This window comes from Podarcis bocagei, assembly GCF_964188305.1.
Source record: "Podarcis bocagei genome assembly, chromosome: 4".
In the NCBI taxonomy this organism is placed as follows: Eukaryota; Metazoa; Chordata; class Lepidosauria; order Squamata; family Lacertidae; genus Podarcis; species Podarcis bocagei.
In genome coordinates this window covers 92,070,076-92,097,165 of record NC_138128.1, presented here as the reverse complement: position 1 = coordinate 92,097,165, position 27,090 = coordinate 92,070,076, and the positions used below count along the sequence as shown (strand labels likewise).

The following is a 27,090-nucleotide window of genomic DNA, read 5'->3' as shown; positions in this document are numbered from 1 at the left end:
AACCATCATGGGACTGAAACTGCCTTGGTCGCACTGGTTGATAATCTCCGGCGGGCTAGGGACAAAGGCGAGAGCTGTTTCCTAGTTCTGCTGGATCTCTCAGCGGCTTTTGATACCATCGACCATAACATCCTTCTGGACTGTCAAGAGGGGCTGGGAGCTGGGGACACTGTTATACGGTAGTTCTGCTCCTTTCGCCTGGGCCGTGTTCAGAAATTGGTGGTGGGGGATGAGTGTTCAGACCCCTGGGCTCTCACTTGTGGGGTGCCTCAGGGTTCCGTCCTCTCCCCCATGCTTTTTAATATCTATATGAAGCTGCTGGGAGAGATCATCAGGGGGATTGGGCTGGGTGTTCATCAGTATGCAGATGACACCCTTCTCTACCTCTCTTTCAAATCAGAACCAGTGAAGGCGGTGAAGGTCCTGTGTGAGTGTCTGGAGGCGGTTGGAGGATGGATGGCGGCTAATAGATTGAGGTTGAATCCTGACAAGACAGAAGTACTGTTCTTGGGGGACAGGAGGCGGTTGGGTGTGGAGGACTCCCTGGTCCTGAATGGGGTAACTGTGCCCCTGAAGGACCAGGTGCGCAGCCTGGGAGTCATTCTGGACTCACAGCTGTCCATGGAGGCACAGGTCAATTCTGTGTCCAGGGCAGCTGTTTACCAGCTCCACCTGGTACGCAGGCTGAGACCCTACCTGCCCGCAGACTGTCTCACCAGAGTGGTGCATGCTCTGGTTCTCTCTCGCTTGGACTACTGCAATGCGCTCTATGTGGGGCTACCTTTGAAGATGACCTGGAAACTACAACTAATCCAGAATGTGACAGCTAGACTGGTGACTGGGAGTGGACGCTGAGTTCATATAACACCGGTCTTGAAAGACCCACACTGGCTCCCCGTACGTTTCCGTGCACAATTCAGAGTGTTGGTGCTGACCTTTAAAGCCCTAAACGGCTTCGGTCCAGTATACCTGAAGGAGCGTCTCCACCTCCATCGTTCTGCCCGGACACTGAGGTCCAGTGGCGAGGGCCTTCTGGTGATTCCCTCGTTGCGAGAAGCCATGTTACAGGAAACCAGGCAGAGGGCCTTCTCGGTAGTGGCACCCACCCTCTGGAACGCCCTCCCATCAGATGTCAAAGAGAAAAATTACTACCAAACTTTTAGAAAACATCTAAAGGCAGCCCTGTTTAGGGAAGCTTTTAATGTTTAATAGGTTATTGTATTTTAGTGTTATTATTATTATTATTAACCATGGTTAACTAGTCATTATATGTGGGCTTTGGTCATATGTGCCGCTGTTGGAGGAATTCACACTTTTCTTAGTGTCCGACCAGTGCAAGCATTTATCCTTCCTCTGTGCTCTGTTCTGAGTGTTCTCCTGACCCTCCAGAGCAGATTGTGGGAGGTGTGGGGGCACACAGGGGGAGGAGAGGGGCAGAAATCCTTTTTTGCCACTGAAAACGCTTGCATTGGTTTCTTCTAGCTTGCCTGGTTAGTTGAATCCTGGCCCAGTGTTTTTGAATTGGCCTATGCAGCTTTGTTTTAAGACATAATATATACCTGCTTACTCTTCCAGTAACATTGTACCTGAAACGTTGTGGAAGCTTGCGATTAAAACAGCCTTGTTTGGGATGCTGGAAGGTCTTTCAGAATGGCTGCAGTGAATAGACAAAATAGCATTAAATCGCTGGCTCTCCCAGATCATCCAGATTTGCAACACCCCTGTTCACAAACAAGATCAGACACATTCTGTGACTTCCTATGAGAATGAATGATGAGCATGACTCCATTTGTGTTAAATGCCTCTTTCTGTGGCTGCATCCAGTGCTTTTGGGGGGGGGCAGGGATACACACACCCCTAAACATTTTGTGAATCAAAGTTTGGCCTCATTGAGGGGCAGTATTTCAATATGAGTGGGAAAATGAGAGTACTCCTAAACATTTTTTTAAGAAAAACTGGATGCACCAATGTAATAAATTCTGAAGTTCTCAATACAGTGGTACCTTGGGTTACATATGCTTCAGGTTACATACGCTTCAGGTTACAGACTCCGCTAACCCAGAAATAGTGCTTCAGGTTGAGAACTTTGCTTCAGGATGAGAACAGAAATCGTGCTCCGGCAGCACAGCAGCAGCAGGAGGCCCCATTAGCCAAAGTGGTGCTTCAGGTTAAGAACAGTTTCAGGTTAAGAATGGACCTCCGGAATGCATTAAGTACTTAACCCGAGGTACCACTGTACCTTCTTGGAGTCATTGTATGTTTCACGTATTGCATAAATTGTGGCTATTGTACATATTATCTTTTCTAAATCCAGTGTCTTGAGGAACTATGGGAAAATACAAATGAAGCATGGGATGATAGTGCTTAAATTTGCAAATTGAGGGTGCCAGCTTTAGATGACCTTCCTCAAAGGCCTGACCTTTATGAACATTTGCATTCTTTTTCCTCTCCAGAGGGCAGTCTTCCAAGGATTATCGCAGGAGGCCTTATCTGCCTGCATACAGTCTTTGCTAACAGCTGCAGATTCCATTTCTAAAAACAAGGTTGGGTAATGTTCTTTTGTGTTGGAGGGATGTAATAATATAGGTTTTCATATTGCTAATGTGTAATGTTTTCATATAAAGAGGGTCTCTATAAACTTTTCCTAGGAGTGCACTGCACCAAATTTGAGACTATTTTAAAAAATAGTTGAAGTGCTGTACTTCCATTTTTCCTTAGGATATCTGAATTCTGTATGCCAATGGGAAGGTGCATAAGCCTAGCCTAGCCGCTATTTCATTCAAATGGGGAAAGAACAGTGACTAATTTCTTTCTTTTTTAAAAAACAAAGACAGGTGGAGATGTGGGATGTTTCTGGTGGTGATTGAGATTGTCAAGAAAGTATATGTGCGGGGTAACTGAAAGAGGGGGGAAGCTGAAGAAAAAGCATATTTGATAGCATGGTGATGTTTTTCATTCAGCAGTATAAATTAGCTGAAATAACTTAAAATATAAAGGTAAAGGTAAAGGGACCCCTGACCATTAGGTCCAGTCGTGACCGACTCTGGTGTTGCGGCGCTCATCTCACTTTACTGGCCGAGGGAGCCGGCGTACAGCTTCTGGGTCATGTGGCCAACATGACTAAGCCGCTTCTGGAGCAGCACATGGAAACACCGAGTGGTACCTATTTATCTACTTGCACTTTGACGTGCTTTTGAACTGCTAAGTTGGCAGGAGCAGGGACCAAGCAATGGGAGCTCACCCTGTAGCGGGGATTCGAACCACCGACCTTCTGATCGGCAAGTCCTAGGCTCTATGGTTTAACCCACAGCACCACCTGCCGTCCCTTCAGACATAAAATGTAGGTGCTTACAAATTTGCATGTGACGATTCAAAAATAGAACAATTTAATGGCAAAAGAATCCAAACATGCGTAATGCTGTTAGGGACTCCACCTACTTTTGCAGCGATCTCTCTGCCCTCTTTTAAGCAGTGGTGCATATGAATTGCTGCCTCTCTAGAGCGTGTTTTAAAGAGATGTGCATATGGTTTAATGGGAAGTAGGTAGGTATCCTAGGAGACAAAGGGAATGAAATTGCTTTTTAATGAGTGGACAACCGGTTGACCAGTGTCTATCCCTTTTCTCTTTATTTTTTGCATTAATTTTTTGTTACAATTTAGACCCAGGTTGACGGACAGCTTTTCTTAATCAAACATCTTTTGATTCTTCGTGAACAAATTGCTCCTTTCCACACTGAATTCACCATTAAGGAAATTTCCCTGGACCTTAAGAAAACTAGAGGTACTGCATTGTGCTGACTGGTCAGTCCGAGTGGGTTTGCCCCTCCTCCGATGTGCCAGCCATGGGGGTTGAGGGCCAAGCTACATGTTGCATCGGAGAGCCGTTACCAGGTCTCCCAATATCTTTTTCTTTCTTTAAAAGCAACCACAGGCACCCCACAAATTGGATCAGGGCAGTGACATTTGGAGGAAGGGGGTTTAGCTCTTGCACCGTATCCCTGATCAAAATCGACCCATTCTGAAAGTTGCTATTAAAGTTGCTATTATCTTTTTAGTGGCGATTTCTTTCATTCATTCATACTTTTCAGGTTTATACATTTCAGTATACATTTAGTACATTTCAGTGGTTTTACAATCATTTTGACATTTCAAAAACTTGACTTCCATCCCCCTCTTTCTGCGGTTCCTTAAATTAGTTTTTAATATCTTCTGCATAACCAAATTAACTTAATTTGCTCATTTAGTCATCTTCTTTCAATATAGACTCTTATAAAACTGCAGGTTGTTACAATACTCCTGCCAATGTTTCTATCTGTTTATAATTTATAGTTTGTAATTTATCTTTTTGGTGGCGATTTCAATCAGGGAAGTGGTGCAGCCAGAAAAGACTCGAAACCTCCCAATGCTACTGGCCTGAAGCAATTCAGGGTGCAGAAAGACGTGGCTAATTTTATGTAAAAGAAAAAGTGCGGGAGGTCCAAGAACAGCTTTTCCATGCAGCCTGTTGTTTGTCCCTCTGTTTGTTTATGTTCACCTGCAATCGCCTGCATGCTCCTGTGCATTCTCTTGCATTGAACTAACTTGAGCTCAGCCTTTCTTTTGAGGGCCGGATGGGAAAGTTCCCCAAAAGCCTTTAGTATTCCTTCACATCAGTTCTGGTGATTTTCTTTTAAAAAAAAGCTAAACTCAAATCCTCCTAACTCTTATCTTTTAAAAATGGTACTTGGACATCCTGCTTTCCATTCACACAATGTTTTTTCTATGCTAGTGTGCTCCACCAAGGGACAGAGTCAGCAGGCAGGTGCCAATATAAGGGGGGGGGGGTTGCTGCTGGCTGCTGATTGCTATAGCTTCCTGCTCTAACCCTTTGCAGCTGGTAGCATTCTGTGCCATCTTCTGAAAGCAGAGGAACTGGGTCTTTGGCTTCAGCAGACTTGGTGCAGGATTATCAGGTGTGGTCCCTGCTATGTCCAGAGGCTTTAGAAATGAATAGGTTTTTAGAAAGGCTAAGTATCTAGTAAGCTTCGTACTGTACAGTGTCTTCTCTGATGGTGGAGGAGGGTACCCAGAGTGAGTTATTGCCTTTCTCTTGAGGCAGGGCTTCTGCAGATTAAGCATCCTATTCTCCTCTTTTGTGGAGGAACCACCTCTTGAGATGGTGGAGTTTCTCCCAGCTTCAGCTTTCAGGCTATTTTGGACCTTTTTCTTCTTCCTTATTTCCCCATCACTTAGTGATGGTGGAAAGAGAGTCTTTCATTCCTGTTGTTGTTTTTAAAAAAGGTTGGTTGAAAGGGGACTTTCCTCAAGCTAGGTGAGGGGGACACTGCTGCCAGCATCTACAGTTCTTCAATTCTTTGGCACTCTGGGTACCCTCTTAACTTAGCTTGGAGGTTTTTAAGCAGAGCACGGATTGCCATCTGCCTTGGGTGATTGCTGCATTGCAGGGGGTTGGATTAGATGACTCCCAGGGTCCCTTCCAACTCTACAATTCTGTGATTCTATGAGTCTCCACTGATGAGAAAGAAAATTTACGGTAAATTTGAGTTTTCTATTCCATTTCCTTCTGCAGATGAGCTTTGCTTTGTTTAATGATTGAAGCTTAAAACGCACAAAAATTACTTGCCTAGAACAAATTAGGAAGCTCTTTTTTTTTTACTTAGAAAATTGACTGTGAAAGCTATTTGCATTGTATAATTAAAACAAATGTGCTTATCAAATGTCACTTGGACAAAATATACAAAGAAAAGAATACGCCAAGGTATGTATTATTCTTGCAAATACATTTTAAAGCAAGTGGGAAAATGGAGGCGAGGTAAGAAAAGGAAGGAATACTTGAAGCCTCAAAATATTATTGCTTATGAGCCAGTGAATGGGGATTAGAAATACCTTCTATCTGTTCTGTCTCTGTAGTTTGAAGCAGTTACGTTGCTTGTCTGCTAATATGCTGCTATCTTGCTTTGAACAAACTTGCTCTTATAACTAACAATTCTACTCATTGCAGCTGAACATGGATGAGACCTCTGTCGTGTTAAGTAGTTTCTAGTTAACAAGCAAAAGGGTAAATATGTCCTGCTGGTGTCCTATGCTGGCTGGTATATAATTTTATTCTGAGCATTTATTAGATGAATAAAAATTTTATACCAGCCAGTTAATAATGGAAGGTGGTAAGTAACCGAAATGCGTACCTGTCTCCCCCTCCTCCAAGCTGAAAATGCATGAGAGTGAGTGGCAAATATACAGTTATAGTGAAGTATTGTTCACGAGAAAGCATTATTCTGCATCTTCTTGGAGACCAGGGAGGAGAAGAGCTTGTCTCAGCAGGAGAGGGAGACTCCCTGGATTCTTCAATAGCCTCTTGACCACCCTCCTCTGCTTCAGCCTCTGAGTCTGAACTGCTCCCTCCCACAGGCTCTTCCTGCTCACTAAACCCCGTTGCCCTTTCAGCATCCAGCCCCTCCTCCTGATCTTCTCCCTCTGACTTCTCAGTGTCCCACCACCAACCCCCCTGACTCAGAGCCTTCCTCTTCTGGGGTTTCCCTTGTGGCAGGTTCCCTGGATATTGCCTCCCACCGCTCCTCTTCGCCCAGACAGTTCCTGACATCAGCTACACCCAGACTTGGGGGAAGGAGAGAAGGCAAAGCGGGAGGGAAGGAGGCTGGAGTTGTCAAGGGCAGTGAACCCGAGGGAACTTGTTGAAAAGGTTTTTCCCCCGTGGGAAAAAAGGGGGTGGAGATCTTCTAAGAAAGGGGGCACCGGAAGCTGAGCAGGTGTGTTTGGTGCTGGGCTGAAGGCTACCAAAGTGTTCCAGTCTGCTAGCGCAGTCAGTTGATCTAGTATTCAGACAACAAATAATATGGGGTTTTTTTTTGAGCAAAATCCAAATAAATTTAGCTCCAGTAAAAATATACCATGGTGCCTCGCAAGATGAAAAGAATCCGTTCTGTGATTCTCTGCGTCTAGCGGTTTTTTCGTCTTGCGAAGCAAGCCCATTGACAGATTAGAGGATTAGCGCTATTAGCGGCTTTTAGCGGCTTTTAGCGGCTTTTAGCGGCTTTTAGCGGCTTATCTGCTGATCGGATCAGCTGATAAGCAGCTTAGCGGCTTAGAAAAAGGGGAGGGGGAAAGGAAAAAAAACCAGCAGGAACTCGCAAGACATTGTCGTCTTGCGAAGCAAGCCCATAGGAAATTCGTTTTGGGAAGCACCTCCAAAATGGAAAACTCTTTCGTCTAGCGAGTTTTCCGTCTTGCGAGGCATTCGTCTTGCGGGGCACCACTGTAAGTGAAAGTGCTAGTCTCATTTTCTAAGGAAGTTTCAATTATTATTTTTGCCAATTAATTTTTATTAGTTTTCATCAGTTAAAATAAAATTACATTTGAAGCAGGTTTATACAGCAAAATCAGACCTTTAAAACATCCTTGAGCACTTTTACTCCATAAAGTTTTTCTACTGCCTTCCTTGAAGGCTCTGCAACTGCTTTTAGCTCTCAGACCTCTTGATGGAGGTTCTGGGGGAATTGTGATCTGAAAAGACTCGCTTATTGTTGTTGCCATCTTGTCAAAGTGGGCACAGGTAAATAGTCGTCATTCCCCCCGGAAGTGTGTCACCAAAAACCAGACCTGGGTAATATGGTAAGTCTGTGTCCAAAAAGCAAGTGGGGCTTCTCAGCTGTGTAGATGGTGTCAGAGTCAATATATTGACAAGATTTTAAAAATAATCAGCTTTCCTACATAAACAGTAGCAAATCACAGTATATAAAATGCCTTACCTTAATATCAATGGAAGCAGAGACTGGCCAGTTTAAAACTTTTCGAAAGATGAATGTATGATTTTATGTAATAATGCAAAATTGGCAAACTACTTTGTTCTTGTGAAACCAATATATAGATGAGCTGATGTGCTAAGAATGTAGTCCTTAACAATATATTGCTAATTATAATATACATAAATCTGTATTCATCAGGTTCAAATAACTCTCTGTGTTTTAAACACACAGGAATTACAATTTGTAGACTTCCTGTTTGCATATTCAAAGTACACATTCTAGACACATGAAGGATCCATGGGATAATTTTTGAGAATTCATAGAAAACTCTATACGGTTTTCATATTCTTGGGTCAAGGGAGAACAAGGGCAGAAGCAGAACACTCCTTAAAATAATGTGAACTTTATGCAAGCGGTTTTGTTTCCACAGATGCTGCCTTTAAAATCCTGAACCCTATGACCGTTCCACATTTCTTTAGGCTTAGTAGCAACAATGCGCTGATACAGTTCCTGCTGGAGGTAAAGAGCATTTGTTAACGGTGCATTTGAAAAAAGTCTAATTTTTTGAAGTGTAGCCATTTCAGAAGAGTTGAGAAAGGGAGAAACTACTGTGTCTGTGTTCCAGGGCACTCCCGAAATCAGAGAGCACTATATTGACTCTAAGAAGGATGTCGATCGGCACTTGAAGTTTGCCTGTGAGCAGTTCATTCAGCAGCAAACCAAGCAATTCGTGGAGCCTCTGGAGGAATTCCTGGCGAAGGTGTGCGAGATCCTATGGTAGCACCATTGGTATCTTAAATGGCTGTGTTTGGTATATTTATGTTGGTTAGATTGTTGACAGAAAGGAACATAGACATTGTACAGGGAACATCTATCCCAAAATCATTAGAGAACTGTAATGTCATACCTACACCCTTGTGCAAATTAATTGAAACAAAGAATGTAGTTTATTGTACAAAACTCACATATACGTACATTCGTAACGGATATGACCTCCGCTATTTTTAAGCAGCATTTGGACACGGTTTGGCACGGAGTCTACTAGTTTCGAACAGTCACTGTAGATTTTCAGATCCCTGTACAACACTTCAATCAGCGCCTGAATGAGCTTCTCCATAGTCGTACAGCCTACAGCATGGAGGCGACTTTTGCATATAGCCCACAAATTCTCAATGGGATTTACGTCTGGGGAATTCCCTGGCCAATCAAGAACCTGTATTTTGCTGCTCTGTCATGAATTTCTTCACCACTTTCAATGTGTGACAGGGGGCTAGGTCCTGCTGCAATATCCCAGTATACCTCTTTTCCAGCTCTGGAATAACTCTCTTTCATAGAACCTCAATATATTGTGGCGAGCGCATCATTCCTTCTGTTGGCTGCAGGCTTCTGACTCCATAATGATCAACTGACTTTTCGTGTTTGTTTTGAGTACAGGATTACGAGGAAGATAGAAAACATGCTTTGTTTCAATTAATTTGCATGAGGGTGTAGGTTGCCTTATATGAATACATTGGTATATCTGACTGAAAGGAAAATAACCTGTGGCCCTCTCAATGTTCATGGATGATGAGAGCTATAGCTCAGTAACATCTGCAGGGCCACGGGCTTAGCAACCCTGATGCCATTCAATATGTTATCAACACAAGCAGTCCCGAGTCAGCTGTACTGGGATGCCTTTCAGCAACGCTCACGCCTAGAAAAAGAGGTGCCAGAACTCGCAAGGAACACCTCCCTTGTTCTTATACAGTCGTGCCTCAGAAGTCGAATGGAATCCATTCCAGAAGTCTATTCGACTTCAAAAATGCTTGGAAACCAAAGCGTGGCTTCTGATTGGCTGCAGGAAGCTCCTGCAGCCCATCAGACGTTCGGCTTCCAAAAACAGTTCACAAAACGGAACACTCACTTCCGGGTTTGCGGCGTTCAGGAGCCAAAACATTCAAGAACTAAGCTTGTTTGAAAACCAAGGTACGACTATAATGGCAACGGCACCCACCTGAGAGGTGCCGGAACTGAGTCCCGGCGACTTCTGGCTGAATAAAAGCCCTGTAAGTGATAATGGGGAATAAAGATAAACCAAAGGCTTGTTTTGCTGTGACACTACTACTTCTATAGGCAGGGACACGGGTGGCGCTGTGGGTTAAACCACAGAACCTAGGACTTGCCGATCAGAAGGTCGGCGGTTTGAATCCCTGTGACAGGGTGAGTTCCCATTGCTCGGTCCCAGCTCCTGCCAACCTAGCAGTTCAAAAGCACGTCAAAGTGCAAGTAGATAAATAGGTACCACTCCGGCGGGAAGGTAAATGGCATTTCCATGTGCTGCGCTGGTTCGCCAGAAGCGGCTTAGTCATGCTGGCCACATGACCCGGAAGCTGTACGCCGGCTCCCTCGGCCAATAAAGCGAGATGAGCGCCCCAACCCCAGAGTCGGTCATGACTGGACCTAATGGTCAGGGGTCCCTTTACCTTTGCATTACTACTTCTATGCCTGTATAAACTGGACATGTTAAGTCCTAATTGAAATTCCTCCAACCTCATGAGAGTGCCAGCTAGCTCATCTCTCTCACCCCAGCAGCTTTTCTCATTTTGAGCCCTAAAGGGGAGGAGGGGATAAAGAAACAAGTCTCAATTTAGCCTTTGAAAAATTGTGTTTTCCTCACTGCATTCTCTTCCAGTTTCTGACTGGATACGACTTTGGGAGAGGCGTTCAAAGAAAGCCCAAACAGTTGCCTTTTATAACCTGCTTCCTTTGGAAGGGTTCCTGGGCGCTCTTTTGTAACTACCGAAAACCATTGTGAAATTGCCACTTCTTTTAGTTTTAATAGCTGCAAGCCCTAATAGCTAGATTTTCTTGGCAAGTGGCTCCTGAGATCTGGTTCAGTCTAGTAGTTTTCTGTGAAGCATCAAGTTTGAATCTCAGCCTCCGTTGAGAATTACTTTGGTGGCCTTTGCATAACTCAGCCCAGACGCAATATGGGAATAATAATTCTGGCCTATCTAATATGGTTGTTATAGGTATTGCTGGGGTGGTGCATATGAAGACCTTTAAATGCTTTATAATACCAACATAACTGCTAAGCATGACATAACATTTGGTGCATTGTTCGTTTTCCATCTCATTACTTTAGGTTTCTGCTCTGAAGGCTATGGCTACTCAAGGCGGTCCTAAATACAGCCTTTTGCAGCAACCTTGGGCTCAACCAGGTAATCTCTTTAGGTGCAATCTCACAGCCCTTTGTACATGCTTACCTTTCTTTTCTGCCTTCTGCGAGATGAAGCTCATTTGGCTCGCAGACTTCCCCATTCTGGACCTTTTTAATATATTTTAAATGTTAATTTGTAAAAGTTTAATTCAGGGGGGTAACTATTCAAAGGGTTGACCATTACCCATCTTTAAGAATCTCACTTAACCGCTTTCACTTGTATCCAAGCTGAATGGAAAATAAGTAGAATACAGTAAGTGTCTCCCGTACACATGCAACAAAAAGTCCCATGGAGGACAGAAAATCCATTTGTTTGCCATACGCTCCATGCCCAGCATACAGAAGGAAGACAGCTTGCCGGCAAAAGGAGTGTTTGCCAAGGGAGAGGTCCTCTGTCTCGAGTAACTTTGCATCCTTCTGCAAACATTTGCTGCTCTTCTCCACCTTTCCTCTGGTGCACTTGCAAATGTTGCTTTCCCTGCTTTCTGATACCTGGTGCTTGGGGAAGCCACAGGCAGTGCCTTTAACCTTCAAAGCACAATACAGTGGTACCTTGGGTTAAGTACTTAATTCATTCCGGAGGTCCGTTCTTAACCTGAAACTGCTCTTAACCTGAAGCACCACTTTAGCTAATGGGGCCTCCTGCTGCTGCCGTGCCGCCGGAGCACAATTTCTGTTCTCATCCTGAAGCAAAGTTCTTAACCCGAGGTACTATTTCTGGGTTAACGGAGTCTGCAACCTGAAGCGTCTGTAACCTGAAGCGTATGTAACCCGAGGTACCACTGTACTGTATTGGCCCGAATATAAGCTGCACCTGTGTTGCTGGCAGCCTTTCCCCTTCCTCACTCTCTCCCTTCCCAGCCTTGGGGGAGAGGATGGGAGATTATGCGTGGCGTGGGCTTGGCTTTGCCGCACTCCTGGTGCTGTGTGTCCTGGCTGCATACCGTAAGGTCGTGAATACAAGCCTCACTTGTAACTTTTCATGGTTGGAATTTGGAGGGAAAGTGAGGCTTATATTCAGGCCAATACGGTAAGTGGGAAGGATGACAACATAGTGCAGTAGCAGGCATCTCCTTTCCACCACTGTGTGCATGGCAGTTGTATCATTGGACACACACACACACACAAGTTCCTTATGGGCACTCCGCTACTACTGAAATAAAATATACTTTGGAGTTGCTGCATGGGCCCCACTCCGTGACTTTTTAGGTTGCAAATCCAGGAGGCCCTTTCTCAGTAAGTTTTGTTGCATTGCGACTGCCATTATTCTCTTTCCACCAACAAATTACTTTTGGTTAACCAAAGGTGCATGATGTAGTCCATGGGTAGGCAAACAAAGCCCAATCGCCTTCTAAATCCGGCCCACAGGCGGTCCGGGAATCAGCGTGTTTTTACATGAGTAGAATGTGTGTTTTTATTTAAGATGCATCTCTGGGCTATTTGTAGGGCATAGGAATTCATTATTTTTTTCACAATATAGTCTGGCCCCCCACAAGGTCTGAGGGACAGTGGACCGGCCCCCTGCTGAAAAAGTTTGCTGACCCCTGATGTAGTCAGTTTGTGAAACTAAGGTTAAGGTCTGGTCAGTTACTGGATGGAAGACCATCTCATTTACACCTTAGTAAGGAAGGAAAGGCAGGATATAAATGCAATTTATATGTATTGCTTTGATGTTCATCCCATCATTTCCAGAAGGATTAGGGTTGCTTGAAAATACATATTTTTACAGAAACTGACAGCTGTTTTAGATATCTGCAATGTATGGAAAGAAATGTATGCACTGCAGGGAGCTGGGCTTGGGGGGTCCCTTTCCAGCTCTGCAGTTCTGTGATTCTGCGACAAGCACGTAGCAGGGCAGGTGCTTGCTTCGTATAAGAGACAGCCAATAAACCATGACTGGATTTCAAAAGGACAAGTTCTCTGCCACTAATACGTCTTTGAATTCTGTTTCGCAGCAAAGATTGCCGACTTGGTGTCTTCGACATACAGGACCATCAAAACAAAACTGCCCTCGACATTGCAGAGCATGTCGCTGTATTTATCCAACAAGGACACAGAGTTCATCTTGTTCAAGCCGGTTAGGGTAAGTATTTCGGTAGCGTCTCCTCTTTTTTTTATTAATATGAGAACCAAAGTTTTATAGGTTTTTCACTTTACATACTTGAATGCATACTTTAATAGTAGCTTATTCATATTTGCAAACTGTTGCAACGTGTTTTAAGTCAAGTGATTCTGTTTTGCCTCAAACTAAGCAACCTCTGTAGCTCATCCCTTTGGTGATTCTGTGGAAGTTTGTACCTTTTTCTTGGACAAACGTATGGTACTATATTCTGGTAAAGGTAAAGGGACCCCTGACCATTAGGTCCAGTCGTGGCCGACTCTGAGGTTGTGGCGCTCATCTCGCTTTACTGGCCGAGGGAGCCGGCGTACAGCTTCCGGGTCATGTGGCCAGCATGACTGAGCCGCTTCTGGCGAACCAGAGCAGCGCATGGAAACGCTGTTTACCTTCCCGCCAGAGCAGTACCTATTTATCTATTTGCACTTTGATGTGCTTTCGAACTGCTAGGTTGGCAGAAGCAGGGACTGAGCAACGGGAGCTCACCCCGTCACGGGGATTAGAACTGCTGACCTTCTGATCGGCAAGTCCTAGGCTCTGGTTTAACCCACAGCGCCACCCGCATCCCCTATATTCTGGAGTGGCCTGCAAAATCTTCCTGTAGCTAATGCCAGGTCTTTGGTTGTCCTCACTTTTTACACCACAGTTCCTGCTGCATCCTGGCTCCTCTTCCTCTTCTCTAGTCTACCTATAGTTATCTGCTCTGCTGCCCTTGTAGTGCCAGGGATGTCTGCAAGTGACCAGGAAAGGTGTTTTTGCGGATGAGGAGTAAATGCCTGCAGCTGAGTTCATGGCAGAATTTGTCCTCCTAATCTTTTTTTCGTTTACTTCCTGAAGCTGCCTATAAGCCATATGTGGCTTGTAGAGCCAGTTTTGTTGCAGAAAAGGGAAATCAAAATGATCAGAGAGCTGTGGTGACTCCTGTATGATGAAGAATTGCAGTGTTTGGGGCTTTTTGGTTTAGGGGCGGGAAAGTTAAGGATGGAACATGATAAAGGTGTGTAAAATTATTCACGGTGTGGAAAGCAGTCCCCCACCCTTTCTCTTTCATAGTACAGCGGTACCTCAGTTTACGAACAGTCCTGTTTATGAACTATTAGGTTTACAAACTCTGTAAAAACGGAAGTAGTTTGCGAACTTTACCTTGGTCTACGAACGGAAGCTGAATGGTGGAAGGGCACCGGCAGCGGGAGGCTTCGTTAGGGAAAGCACGCCTCGGTTTGAGAACGGATTTGGTTTAAGAACAGACTTCAGGAACGGATTAATTGGTATCACTGTGGGGTCACCTAGCGAAGCTGATTCTTCACGCAGCACATAGCAGGACTATGAAATTTGGCTTTCCAGGATGTGATGATGGCTTCCAACTTTGACTCCAAAGGGGAATTAGCCTATTGGCGACTGATATTCATGATGGGTATACGCTATCTTTGGGGTCAGAGACTCCATGCCTCTGAATACCAGTTGCTGGAAAACAACAGTATCGCTCAAGGCCTGGTTGTGGGTTTCCTGGTGGCATCTAGTTAACAAGATGCTGGATTAGGCCAGGCACATCCAGCAAGGCTGCTATTATGTTCTGTCACTCCTGCATCCTTCCAGTAGGCTGTGCCTTTACAGATAAACGCTGCATAAGGGGCTTTATTCGTCTTAGGAGCTTATGTAGCTGCTAATGTAGGTTTTCTTACACAGTGACATCTCTGACCCCTTGAGTTTTAACTGCCTAATGGGAGAATGTAGAAGTAACAAAAGAAGCTTCTAAGTCACCTTAACTGATTAGTTTCCCCCCAAACTGGATATCCGTTCTCTGTATGCGTTCTTATTTGAAGGCTGGTCTTAGGGTGAGGAACGTTTTAAATATTTTATTTAAAAATATTTAATTTATGTATAGATATTGTGATTACTAAAAATGGAAAATGTAATAAAAAGCATTATTATTTTTTAGAAAAGGAAAGTTTTAAATATTTTCTTCCTTTTCTCAGAACAATATTCAGCAAGTGTTCCAGAAGCTGCATGCTCTACTAAAAGAAGAATTTAGCAAAGAAGATCTCCAGATTGTAGCCTGCCCTTCAATGGAACAGGTATGTAAGAAAACTCTTATTTTAAAAGACCATTCTGTGCGAACTACATTTTGGGTGAAATTCGGTCAGATCAATATATTCTTTTAACTAAATGTTCTGAGCATGGGAAGTTTGACCCCTGAATAAATTTTGCAGATGGCTTTAAGACAAAAGCAGCACAATTGCTTGCTTTTGGGTTATGTTGACAGGCTAGCAGTGCATCCAGAAACAAAGCTACAGGATGTCTCGGATCTAGGCAAGAGCCAGCCATTGTAACTGGTACAAGGGCCTTGCTCAAAACTTTGCTTACAGGCTATGCCAGGGGTCGGCAAACTAAGGCCCGCGGACCAGATCAGGCCCAATTGCCTTCTGGATCCAGCCTGTGGAATCACCACGTGGATCTGTTTGGGCTGCGCCATTTCCCCTCCCACCATCGCGGCCCCTCCTCACGGCTTCTCCCTGCCCTGTGGAGGTAGGGGGCTTTGATTGGTGCCAGCCAATTCGAAGTCTCGCCGCCTGCATGCCCAGACCCGCCACCCACCCTGTCTGTCCATGGGCGCGCCTGGTGCCCAGGAAAGCTGGCCCAGAAAGGAGAGGTGGCTGCGCTGCTGCCAGCTCCCAATCGCAGGCAGAGCGGTGGAGGAGGTAGGAAAGCAGAGGGAGGGGAGGGGCTGGGGGGAGAGAGAAGCCCCCTCTGCCAGGATCCCCGCTGCCCAGGGCTGAGGTCAACCCCCGATTGCATCTCCTTTCAGTCTCCAGATATATATATACAGTGGTACCTTGGGTTACATACGCTTCAGGTTACATACGCTTCAGGTTACAGACTCCGCTAACCCAGAAATAGTACCATGCGTTAAGAACTTTGCTTCAGGATGAGAACAGAAATTGTGCTCCGGTGGCGTGGCCGCAGCAGGAGGCCCCATTTGCTAAAGTGGTGCTTCAGGTTAAGAACAGTTTCAGGTTAAGAACAGACCTCCGGAATGAATTAAGTACCATATTTTTCGCCCTATAGGACGCACTTTTTCCCCTCCAAAAATGAAGGGGAAATGTGTGTGTGTCCTATGGGGCGAATGCAGGCTTTCGCTGAAGCCTGGAGAGCGAGAGGGGTCGGTGCACTATCTGCAAGCCTGGGGAGCCGACGCGAGTTCCTGCCCGGCTCCCCAGGCTTGCGGATAGCAGCCTGCATCCTGAAGCGCGCCCCGGGCTTCGGGCAGATATCTGAAGAGTTCCCGCCGGGCTCCCTAGGCTTGCGGATAGCAGCCTGTTCTGGGGGCTGGGGTCGGATGAAAAATTTCTTTATCCCCCCCCAAAAAAAAAACCCTAGGTGCGCCCTATGGGCCGGTGCGCCCTATAGGGCGAAAAATACGGTACGTAACCCGAGGTACCACTGTGTGTGTGTGTAATCCGGCCCACCACAAGGTCTGAGGCACGGTGAACCGGCCCCCTGCTAAAAACGTTTGCTGACCCTTGGGCTATGCAGTCTGGGATTTTTGAGGTATGGTGTGCAGAAGGGATTAGGAAGCCACAGACTCTTCCTCTGTGTGTGTCTGTACGAGAGGGAAGCCCCCACCCCTGCCCAACGCACAGATTGTGCTCCCATTGAACAAGCCTCTTTTCCTCCTCTGATTCCTTGCGGCAACGGAAGCGCTGCTCTGGGCAGCAGCCCTATGTATTGCCCTCAAATAGTTTCAGATCTCCATATCCAGGACCTTCCCTGTGCAAACCCCCACCCCCAAATTTTACTGCTTCTGTAAAACAGGCGCTACGAGTTCCACAGTAGTGAAACCCCTTTGCCATTTGCCTTCCAGGTAAATCTCCTTTTGTCAACAGCAAAGTAGTCCCTCTTTGAGAAGCCTCTTCAAATTGTCTGTCAGGCAGTGAAATGGACATTTATCTGAAGCAGACTCGGGGTGTGCCATCCTACCTGCTTTTAGCATCATCCATCCGAAGGTCAGGTGAACAAGAAGAGGATGAACCCCAGTATGTTATAACTTTTTTTTAAAAAAAAATAAAGCAGAAATACTGCTTTATTCAGAACAATGGTCAGCTTTTTTTGTTTGTTAGCATCTACCTACCTTGACTGCAAACATGTTGGGGTTAAATTCTATTTGCTCCCCTACCCAATTTTGTTAATATGTGTTTGTTTCTTTGCCAAGGGATGTGCTGAAAATAAATTGGAGAAGGCAGGGACCCACGAATCTCTTTAATAGAAGGCATAAGTGTATGTACAAACCTTCCCACACTATCTCAATAATACCCTCCAAATTGCACATTCACAAGTCGTCACGGCGCCGCAGTCAGTGAGTGGTGAAGAGAGCATTTGTGAAAAAGTTTTCATTTGCCCTCCGGCAATAAGTCTCAGTTGAAGCTGATCAGCTGTATATCTAATGGTTTAGCTGCACGTGTAAATGAAGCACATTGTGAAAATTTCTCCAGTATTTGACTGGTGTACTGACACTCACCAATTCTTAATAACTCTAAAAAGAAATTTGCCGCAGTAAAATTGTGTGCATAGGATGTGCAGAGAAAGCTATGCAATTGAGGAATTGCCATAGAGAAATGGCTTCTAAGTTTGAATTACTGATATGTGAAATAATTCATTTTATAAAAATGAAGCTCCGTTAGAATATCTGTTTTTTACAAATAACAGCAGCAACTAAAAACCTTAATTGGAGTGGAGATGGAGAGGAGTCCTAGCTTGCCTGTGCCTTCTTGTTTGTGGCAACTTTATCTCATGCTTTTTGGTTTACGTTAAACCAGAGTTTCCTAACCTGCCACCCTCCCTGTCTCTAGCCAGCTGGAGAGTCACAGAGTCTCTTTTCCCCAGCCCTGCTTTAAACATTTCTCTTTTCAAGATCCGCTGGATGCTAAAATGACTGTAAAATCAGGAGGCTAGCATGAACGAGGAACAAAAGGCAGCACTAGTTATGGAGAGAAGGAACTAAAACTTAAGTTCCAACAAACGTATATGACATTAAGGTAATTCCCAAATCATAATTTGAGGGGAAAGCCATCTTCGTGGTTGGGGTGGAATTAATAAGAAAGCTTTTATAGTTACGAGTTCAAATTTGTAGAAAGAAATAAAACTCCCATTACCACTTTGCTTTTATTCATAAATTGGTGGTGGTGGGGGGGCGGGTCTGCATATTAGTGGTGTGTTTTTAAAGCCGCTTCAAGCTGTTTGCCTGCCTCTCATTTGACAAGGCAATTGGCACCCGTTGAAAGCTGTTACTGCAAAGCAGATTTGTTGTAAAATGATGTCCTGTGGACTTCGTATCATGCTTTTCAAGTAAATTATGGCATGATTGCTTTATATGAAGTTATAATGTATTTTAATCAAATTTCCTAAGCGTTCGAATCAGTTGACCAAATCCTTTTGTTTCTAAAGCAGAATGCCTTTATCCCACCCACCCTGTGTCATCCTGTTCTAGCAAACTTGTATAAAGCTATAGCTTCAGATATTTACGTATAAAAATAGTGTACATAATTTAAAACGTTATCAAAGATTATATTATTTGACTAATGTTCCTCTTTGTTTCCCCCCCTTTTAAATAAAAGTTCTGCTTTCTTACTTCGAGATAGTTTCGTTTTGTCTACGCTGGGCTAGTTGCATGTGATTTCGAAAAAGGAATGGCTGCTTCAGGAAAAGTCCTCCCCGGTATTTTCTGAAGGCAAGTTCCTTTTATATTTATTTATTAAGAAACTATTTGAGCTGTTGCCACCTCTTGAGACATACAACACACAGATTGCTTTAGCTATGCTTCCTTTCAGCCCAGGTTTTTGTATCTGTGTTGCGGATAATTATCATCATGATAATTTGGTTGTTCCTTTGTGGAATGAAAGGAGTGCACTCTGTTCCTGTTGCTTTTCCATCCGAAAGTATCTTTTTGCAAGCCTCGTGGAACAAGGTTTGCCAGCCACTCCTGAAGGGTAATCATTGTACACCCCCCACCCCGCAAAAAAAAAGTGAGGCGAATTGTGTACTCAGTCCTCTATTCCATCATGATAAGCCCATATGCAGGAGTACCGTATTGGCCCGAATATAAGCCGCACCTTTAAAATTCAAGAGGGAAGAAGACGATACCCGAATATAAGCCACTCCCTTAAAATTCTGCAGGCATTCACACCCGCAAATGGCAAATGTGGAAGAAAATCCTACAGCGATATTGTAAAAGCCCATTTTTGTAAGGTCACGAATTTAAGCCGCACCTTAACTTTTCGCGGTCGGAATTTGGAAAAAAAAAGTGTGGCTTATATTCAGGCCAATATGGTATTTGTGCAGGACTGGGGGAGCTCAGGCCAGGATTGCCCACCGTTGCATATTCTTCATTCGTACTGCCTTGGCAATTTCACATTCCAAATGTGCCCACAAATAGTATCCAGGGGTTTAAAGAGACAGCTTTAAAAGAGGATCAGACCACTTCTTGGAAAATAAGGTGATCAGTGGCTACTAGTTGCAGAGAATCACAATTAAGGAGAGCGCTGGTGTGCTCAGGTCCTGGGTGCGAGCTTTCCCCCAGGCATCCCTCCGGCCTTGGAGAGCCCCAGGATCCTGAATCAGCAAAGGATTTTCTTACATTTTTGCGAATAACAGGCACCACCAACCAGAGGCTGGGCTTGATAGTTACTAAATCACTTCTATAAAGGAACACACTTTTAATTCAATCTTTCCATTTATTGTCAAATAATAATCCACTGCAATGAGGAAACAAAACGCAAAAAGTGACTTCTTGACGGGTAATGGGTGAGCACAGAACACGCATGTGTATTATTAAAACTAAAAATGGCATCGAGATGGTTACATACGGCCAAGATGGTTAAGCTCATGATTTGCACCTATCCAATCCTTTTTCGTTTTTAATGCCACGTCTAAATGCTGCTTCGGATAAAAATGCAAATAAAAAAAGCATTAGAAACCCATTAAAATACGTTAGGGAAGCCGTTCTCTCGGACCCTTTTCCTGTGCAAGAGCTGCAGGAGAGTGTAAATCATTTCAATGGGACTCAAGCGGTAACAATCCTTCATTATGAAAATGTTAGCTCTCCAAATGGATGGAAGCAGCATTTTGTGGCTTAGTTGTAACTGAGCTATAATTTTGCTAACCCCTCATATTTAATGTGATCGTACATGGAATAATTAATATAAATAAAAATGGAAAAGTCTTCTTCTTTACTGCCCTTTTTAAAAAGCTTTCAATGAATTTAATTTTCTTCAATATAAGTTATTTGTAAGTCTATACAAAGGCAAATGTACATATATACAGTCATAATATTAAAGCACTTCAATTGACTTTTTTTTGGCTGATCTTGTGGGTGGGGTAGGGTGGGGAAGAGTCAGCAAAAAAGAAATCCTGCTATTTTGGAGCATGGCTATTAATACAACGAACTGCAAAAATGCTGACCGTGAGTTAGTTGCTGTTACTATGAATAAACTGTATAAAAGCATCAGCAGAAAAATAGGATTTTTTATATTTAATAAATACAGCTTATGACAAAATCGCAATCTAAATCTTTGCTAGTTTTACTTGTCCATGACCCCTTTTCTCTTTTTAAACAAAATGACTATGAAAAAAACAACAGGTTCGTTTTGCACGGAAGTGCAAAATTTGAGAAATTGGCACTGGAATTCTATGCATGCTTACTCAGAATTAAATTCCATTGAACACAATGGGGCTTACTCCCTGGTAAGTGTGCAAAGGATTGCAGTCAGAATAGTGTATAATTCAAGGAGATCCAAAACAAAGTGGCTTTGGAAATCCAGACGTGCAGGTTGCTTGTACTTTTCTGTGTTTCTTTTCGAAAAGACAGGCAGAAAAATCACATTTGCCACCAATTCTAAAAAGGCACCTTCAGGAATATTTTGCCAGAATATATCCACAACTGAGAAGGATGCCTTGATAGAGTCTGTCTGCTTGCTTTATTATTTGGTGCTAAGCCAGACATGTAAGAAGCAACTGCAAAAAGAGAAAAAGGCAGAGAGTTGTGAATGAATTGGATCACTTTTTCTTACCCTACCAATCGTCTGGTCTGCCATTTGGGCTGGTAGGAGTCCACTTAGGAAATTAGGTGACCTGAAATCACTGCATCTGACTTCCAAATAAATCCTCCGGCAGGAGCTATTCCAGTTAAGAGGACGAGGAAGCAATAGTGGCAACAGTTATGCTTTAAAATGCACACGATTGGTGTGGGGTTTTTTTTTAACGCAGTGTTCATCCAAAAAGAATGCACTAAATTCTCACAAAGGCACAAACCACTGGGAATGGCTTCAGCACAAGCGCCGCTGGCAGAAATGTAGCTTTAGGAAGCTTGTGCAGATGACATTCTGAGTAGATCTGGCCCAGAACATGGCAGTGGGCAGAACTTTCAGGATATGTGTGGAATAGCTGGGTCAAAATGCCTAGAACGTGGCTGGATAATGTCAAGCAGAACAGAATACAACATTTTATCGGCTGGTAACGCCAAATCTTAATGACTAATCAAAGGATCCAGGCTCAGTTCTTTTCATCTGCCTCAAGGCACAGCGCCAAGACCGCTGCCTTACTTGCTGTTTTAGTTAAGTGCAGTAAAAGTAGGTTTCTGACAGCCAACTGACCAGTAAAACAAAATAGAAGATTGCAACCTCAATAAAACAGGGGAATAGGAAACACAGAAAAGCCTGCTTAAATCTGGTGTAGTGAATTAAAAGATAATGGGAGGATGATCTTGGCAATGTGCCCTTCTATATAAAATGGGTCTCCGTGAATTCCTTTCCCCTTCATATGTGTTAAGGTGCACATTCCAAAGGAAGGGAACAAGAGCTGCATGAGGTTTTTAGCAGGATGAGACACCAACTTCACCCTCTGCCAGCCGGACTGCAGTCACAGATTCTGCAACCAAAATGCATTCACTGTTCTCGTGTTCTCTTCCCCTCCCCACCCTGCTCACGTTATGTCACACTCCCATCTCATTGCTTTCCCCCAGTTTCACACCGCGGAGAGCAATACTCAATACTGAACGAAAGCGAAGTCTTATCTTGCCGCCCCTGAAGGATAAAAGCAGACACAAAGGCAGCATTGTAAGCGGCTCGGTACTTTGCTCTGGTCAACCTTTAAAGGAGGCAAGGGCTTCGAGTCAGTCCAACACTTTTACCACATTCACATCCGCGTCTCCTCGCTTGTCGGCTACATTCATGAAATAAGTCTTTTCTGAACATTTTTTCCTTACAGTTTCAAACCCAGGTCCTTCTCTTTGTCTGTCTGTCTGTCTGTCTCTCTCTCTCTCCTGGTGAAATCACCAACGGGCTAGCAATGGCTTTTATGAAGATACAAGTTTCACGTAGTTGCCTGGGAAAGTACCAAACTGTTGTGTTCTCCGGGATGTGCCTGTTGAGAAAGAAAACAAGAACAAACGTGGGTGTGGCGGCCCAAAAAGCAGGCTGGTAGTTATGGCTTTCCCATCTTTGCTTTGCTATCGCTGTGTAGCAGGATAACACGCAACTTGATCCCGTGAAAGGATCCTCCACTTATTTGGTTAGTGCATGGGGTTAAACCACTGAGCCTAGGGCTTGCCGATCAGAAGGTCGGCGGTTCGAATCCCCGCGACGGGGTGAGCTCCCATTGCTTGGTCCCTGCTCCTGCCCACCTAGCAGTTCGAAAGCACGTTAAAGTGCAAGGAGATAAATAGGTACCACTCCGGCGGGAAGGTAAACGGTGTTTCCGTGCGCTGCTCTGGTTCGCCAGAAGCGGCTTAGTCATGCTGGCCACATGACCTGGAAGCTGTACGCTGGCTCCCTTGGCCAGTAAAGCAAAATGAGCGCCGCAACCCCAGAGTCGTCCGTGACTGGACCTAATGGTCAGGGGTCCCTTTACCTATCTCCAGATAAGGCTGAAACCCAGCCTAAAATTATGGAGAGCTGCTGCCAGTCTGTAGACAACACTGAGCTACGTGGACCAATGGCCTGTGACTGTGTCTTCCTAGAATGCTGAAACACATGCTGCCCAATGGGACAGATCTGATGTGATGCCCCGTCTCCTTGGAAGTCCATACCAGAAGAGCTCCCACTTTTTCTTCAAGTTTCCCCTCAAAATAAATCTTTTCAGCGGAGCCTGGCTTAATCCTAGCTGAAATAAAAGACCATGTACCGATAACTCTACATCTTTTGGTCCTTTGCTTCCCCGCCCTTTTGTCTTCTGCTGCATCAAAATTCAGTTTGTATGATTTCTTGGGCAAGATAGGTTTTTAATATCGCTCGAAAGCATCGTGCACACTGATCGCTCCAATTTGAAATGATTAGCTGGAGGGAGGCCCTGTTTCGAAATAAAAGTACAGTGGTGCCTCGCAAGACGAAATTAATTCGTTCCGCAAGTTTTTTCTTCTTGCGAGTTTTTCGTCTTGCGAAGCACGGTTTCCCATAGGAATGCATTGAAAATCAATTAATGCGTTCCTAGGGAAACCGCTTGCCAGGCTGGCGGTGCGGAGAAGGGCTTTTCTCCCCACCGCAAGCCTTCAGGACAGGTACGGGAACAGAGGGGAAGGCTCGCAGCGCTTTCCCTCTGTTCCCCGGGCTTGCATGGGAGGAGGGTTTTTCCTCCCCACCGCCAACATTCAGAACAGCATTCTGAATGTTGGCGGTGGGAAGGAAAACCCTCCTCCCACCGCAAGTCTTCAGGAAAGCCATCCGAAGCTGGGCAGCGGGAGAAGGTGTCCCCGCCCCCCCGCCCGGCATCGGAGCTTCGTTCCGATGCCGGGCGGCGGGAGGAGGCGTTCCCCCCCCCGCCCGGCATCGGAGCTTCGTTCCGATGCCGGGCGGCGGGAGGAGGCGTTCCCCCCCCCGCCCGGCGTCGGAGCTTCGTTCCGATGCCGGGCGGCGGGAGGAGGCGTTCCCCCCCCCCCCCGCCCGGCATCGGAGCTTCGTTCCGATGCCGGGCGGCGGGAGGAGGCGTTCCCGCCCCCAGCCCGGCATCGGAGATTCGTTCTGATGCCGGGCGGCGGGAGGAGGCGTTCCCGCCCCCCGCCCGGCATCGGAGATTCGTTCCGAAGCCGGGCGGCGGGAGGAGGTCCGAGGACAGTGGGGAAGACGCGCTGCGCTTCCCCGCTGTCCCGGAGATTTCCCTATGGGCTGTCGTCTTGCGAAGCAAGCCCATAGGGAAATTCGTTTTGCGAAGCGCCCCCAAAACGGAAAACCCTTTCGTCTAGCGGGTTTTCCGTCTTGCGAGGCGTTCGTCTTGCGGGGTACCACTGAATTGGTCTCAAGCCAGAGTCAGTGAGTGGGTGTCAGTCTGGCAATGTTTGAAGAACAGGGCGGAAGAGCAGAGAAGGAAGAGCTGGGAACTGGACCCAAGTGGAGGGCATTTGGCTTGTGAATGCACAGCATCAGATTCAAGGGCTTGGCTTGAGCTGAAAAGACTAAAATAGTCTGAAACAGGTTTTGGTTTTTTTATCTATTGGTATGAAACAGGTCTTTACAACCTATTGCATGAGTGATTGGCTTATCCATAACTACAATAAAAGTAAAATAACGGTCTTCTCCAAAAGGATTTCAGTTTATTGTTTTTGGATGAGCATGTGAATAATAATTGCCTTTATTAGACAATTAAACAGCCTCTTGCAACAGTTGAAGGTTTTAGAGCAGTCTACATATGCCGTAATTGTCCGGAATCCCAATGGGGGTCAAGAGTAAATTTAGTGTTTTGGAAAGAGTCTAAGGTAAGGTGTTGAGAAATCTATTTGGGGTACCAAAATGCATGGCCAATGATGTTCTATGTTTGGAGGTCGGTTTCCCAATGGCTGAAAACTCAGAGTAAATATCCTCTCTAAACTAATGGCTATATTTACTTTGTCTACATCCACAAAGCCTGTTACAAATCAGAATGCACTAACAGCATGTGTGTTCTTTCTTGAACACCTAGCAATCAAAATTGGTTACCGCTGAGCCTTTCTAAGGAATTAATGGCTATTTTGAGGCATTCTACAGTTAAAACATGCTTGAGGAAAATAAGTTTATATCTAAATATACCCAGGAAATGTTGTTCTCCCTCTATACATGCTGGGAAGGAAGGGAAAGGATCATATTTACTAAATGGCTCAGATAAGCCTTTCCGCTTAATGAGATTTAACGCTATACAGTTGTTTAACTGGTGGGTCATATGGCAGAATTTCTTGCTGCAGAACATCAGTGTGTGGGAGGGGGTCTGAGGAAGTAGAAACTGATTCATGGCTCTTCCCCATCCCAGTGCTGTTTCTACAGTAGCTTTTGCGAAACATATATAGAGCTGCTGCTTGAATCTTGCCCAGGAAAGTTTTTGGGTTGTCAAGACAATTTTCCATTGGTGGGGGGGGGGGGGTCACAGGGAAAACATTACGATTTGTAGCCACTGCTGTTACTGCTAAAATGCATAGCAAATTCACAGCAGAATATACACAATCACTCTGAGTCAAGCAAATTAGCAGAATTATAGCATGTACGCTGCTCTGGCTAACTGTAGATTTTGTGTAAATAGGTCTGTGAATCAAATGGATGATATTAATTAATGTTCCCGTTAACGTTTTAAAAACGAGTTGAAATGACAGATGTCATGCTCACCAACAAACCAGCCGTCATCACACTTCTCCATGACATCTATGATATCTCCATCTCTTAACTCCAGCTCATCTTCATTCTGCGGGACATAGCTGTACAGTGCTTGGTAGCTAAGCCTGAAAACGCACAGAAACAGTGGAGGGGGTAGAATTAAGGGAAGAGATTGCCAGCCACTACTAACAATATCCCTCTTGTAACTTCCTTCAAATACAGATCCAATGATGATGATTCAAATTTGTATACCACCCTATACCCACAGGTCTCAGGGCATTTACAAGATAAAAATCACAATATAAAAACACAAAATGCATAATAAAACCAAAAACCAACCCAATAATTCCCCCCTCCCCAACATTTAAAAGAGCATTGCATGTCTTTAAGGCCTGGTTAAAGAGGAACGTTTTTGCTTGGCGCCTAAAGGTGTATAATGAAGGTACCATGCTTCCCTGGGGAGAGCATTCCACAAACAGGAAATCTGCTGGGATAGGAGTCTAAATTTCCTCTGCCCTCTCTCAACTTTATCCAACAATATTCTGACCGTATTCAGTTCCCATCAGCTCCCTCGTACCCTATTCTGCACCACAGAAAGCCCCTAAATAAATCTTGAAACCACAGGACCAGATCAGGTGGCAAGGAGTGGCACGTAGAACTTCATCCAGTGGCCCTGTGGCACTCTTGATGGCAAAAGTGTCTACAGGACCTCACCGGGGAGATTATGAGCTGCCACCGCCCTTCTGAAGTCTTCCAACTAGCAGGAAGTTCCAAAAGTTCACACCAAGGTATCACACATCCATCTCCAGACCTCTGATCCATGATATTTTTAAAAATGAAGACGAGTCTGGTAGGATCAATAGGGCACAATTTCCTCTTGTGATCTCAGCCAAGACCACAAAACCAAAATACTGGTGAGTCCCTTGTGTTAAATAAGAAAACCCATCAAACTAAAAATTGTGCTGTGTCTCCTGCATTCCATCCATCAAATGTACGACAGCTGCTGAAATGAGGGGGTGAATGCGTCCCCTTTCGGACCAACTTACATATCTTGTGGCGCATGGTTCCTGTCGAGGCTTGTTCCCAGCGGCAGGACTTGCGGTTGCTGAGAAATGATGAAAGATGATTTATTGTCACTATGGGGCCCCTTGTGGCAAGAGACAAGAGGCTGAGAAATTGTGCTGCAGTAATGAACGGACTTTTCCGCAATGTTTAAGATCTCATTGCAAACGGTTTCCTGGGCGGTAGAGACAGTGCAGGGTTGACATCCACGGAGGGGGGTGGGGGTGGGACACGTCAGAGGACAGTGAACAGGGGGAAGTGGGGAGGAGGGGGGGGATAGTCAGTAAGAGACGGGGAAATCCAGTTGTAGCAATCCAGTAAGACAATACAGTGGTAGATCCAGCCAGT

General features: G+C 44.9%; 2 protein-coding genes and 1 long non-coding RNA gene across 40 annotated transcripts in view; 1 reads left to right on the top strand and 2 right to left on the bottom strand.

Annotated features, from left to right (window-relative positions):
- Positions 1-22,493, top strand: part of COG3 (component of oligomeric golgi complex 3) — a 47,349-nt gene extending 24,856 nt beyond the window's left edge. Inside the window, exons 16-23 of the mRNA XM_081191624.1 lie at positions 2,454-2,543; positions 3,661-3,781; positions 8,194-8,282; positions 8,389-8,523; positions 10,888-10,963; positions 12,918-13,045; positions 15,055-15,153; positions 16,941-22,493. Of these exons, the coding sequence (XP_081047750.1) occupies positions 2,454-2,543; positions 3,661-3,781; positions 8,194-8,282; positions 8,389-8,523; positions 10,888-10,963; positions 12,918-13,045; positions 15,055-15,153; positions 16,941-16,970 (768 nt within the window). The 3' untranslated portion in view covers positions 16,971-22,493. The remainder of the gene's footprint in view (positions 1-2,453; positions 2,544-3,660; positions 3,782-8,193; positions 8,283-8,388; positions 8,524-10,887; positions 10,964-12,917; positions 13,046-15,054; positions 15,154-16,940) is intronic.
- LOC308585866 lies at positions 4,675-6,824 on the bottom strand. Its single transcript, XR_014007648.1, has 2 exons — positions 5,513-6,824; positions 4,675-5,480 (listed from the first exon to the last, which is right to left on the bottom strand). It is a non-coding gene; the product is annotated as an uncharacterized lncRNA (long non-coding RNA).
- Positions 19,787-27,090, bottom strand: part of SORBS1 (sorbin and SH3 domain containing 1) — a 212,920-nt gene continuing 205,616 nt past the window's right edge. For 34 of the 38 annotated variants that reach the window (XM_081191485.1, XM_081191457.1, XM_081191484.1 and 31 more), the window contains 3 exons: positions 26,727-26,917; positions 25,693-25,805; positions 19,787-22,492 (listed from right to left, as the gene is read on the bottom strand). In XM_081191485.1, the coding sequence (XP_081047611.1) occupies positions 22,425-22,492; positions 25,693-25,805; positions 26,727-26,917 (372 nt within the window). In that variant the 3' untranslated portion in view covers positions 19,787-22,424. The remainder of the gene's footprint in view (positions 22,493-25,692; positions 25,806-26,726; positions 26,918-27,090) is intronic. The other 4 variants (XM_081191469.1, XM_081191471.1, XM_081191452.1 and 1 more) reach the window with 1 other exon arrangement.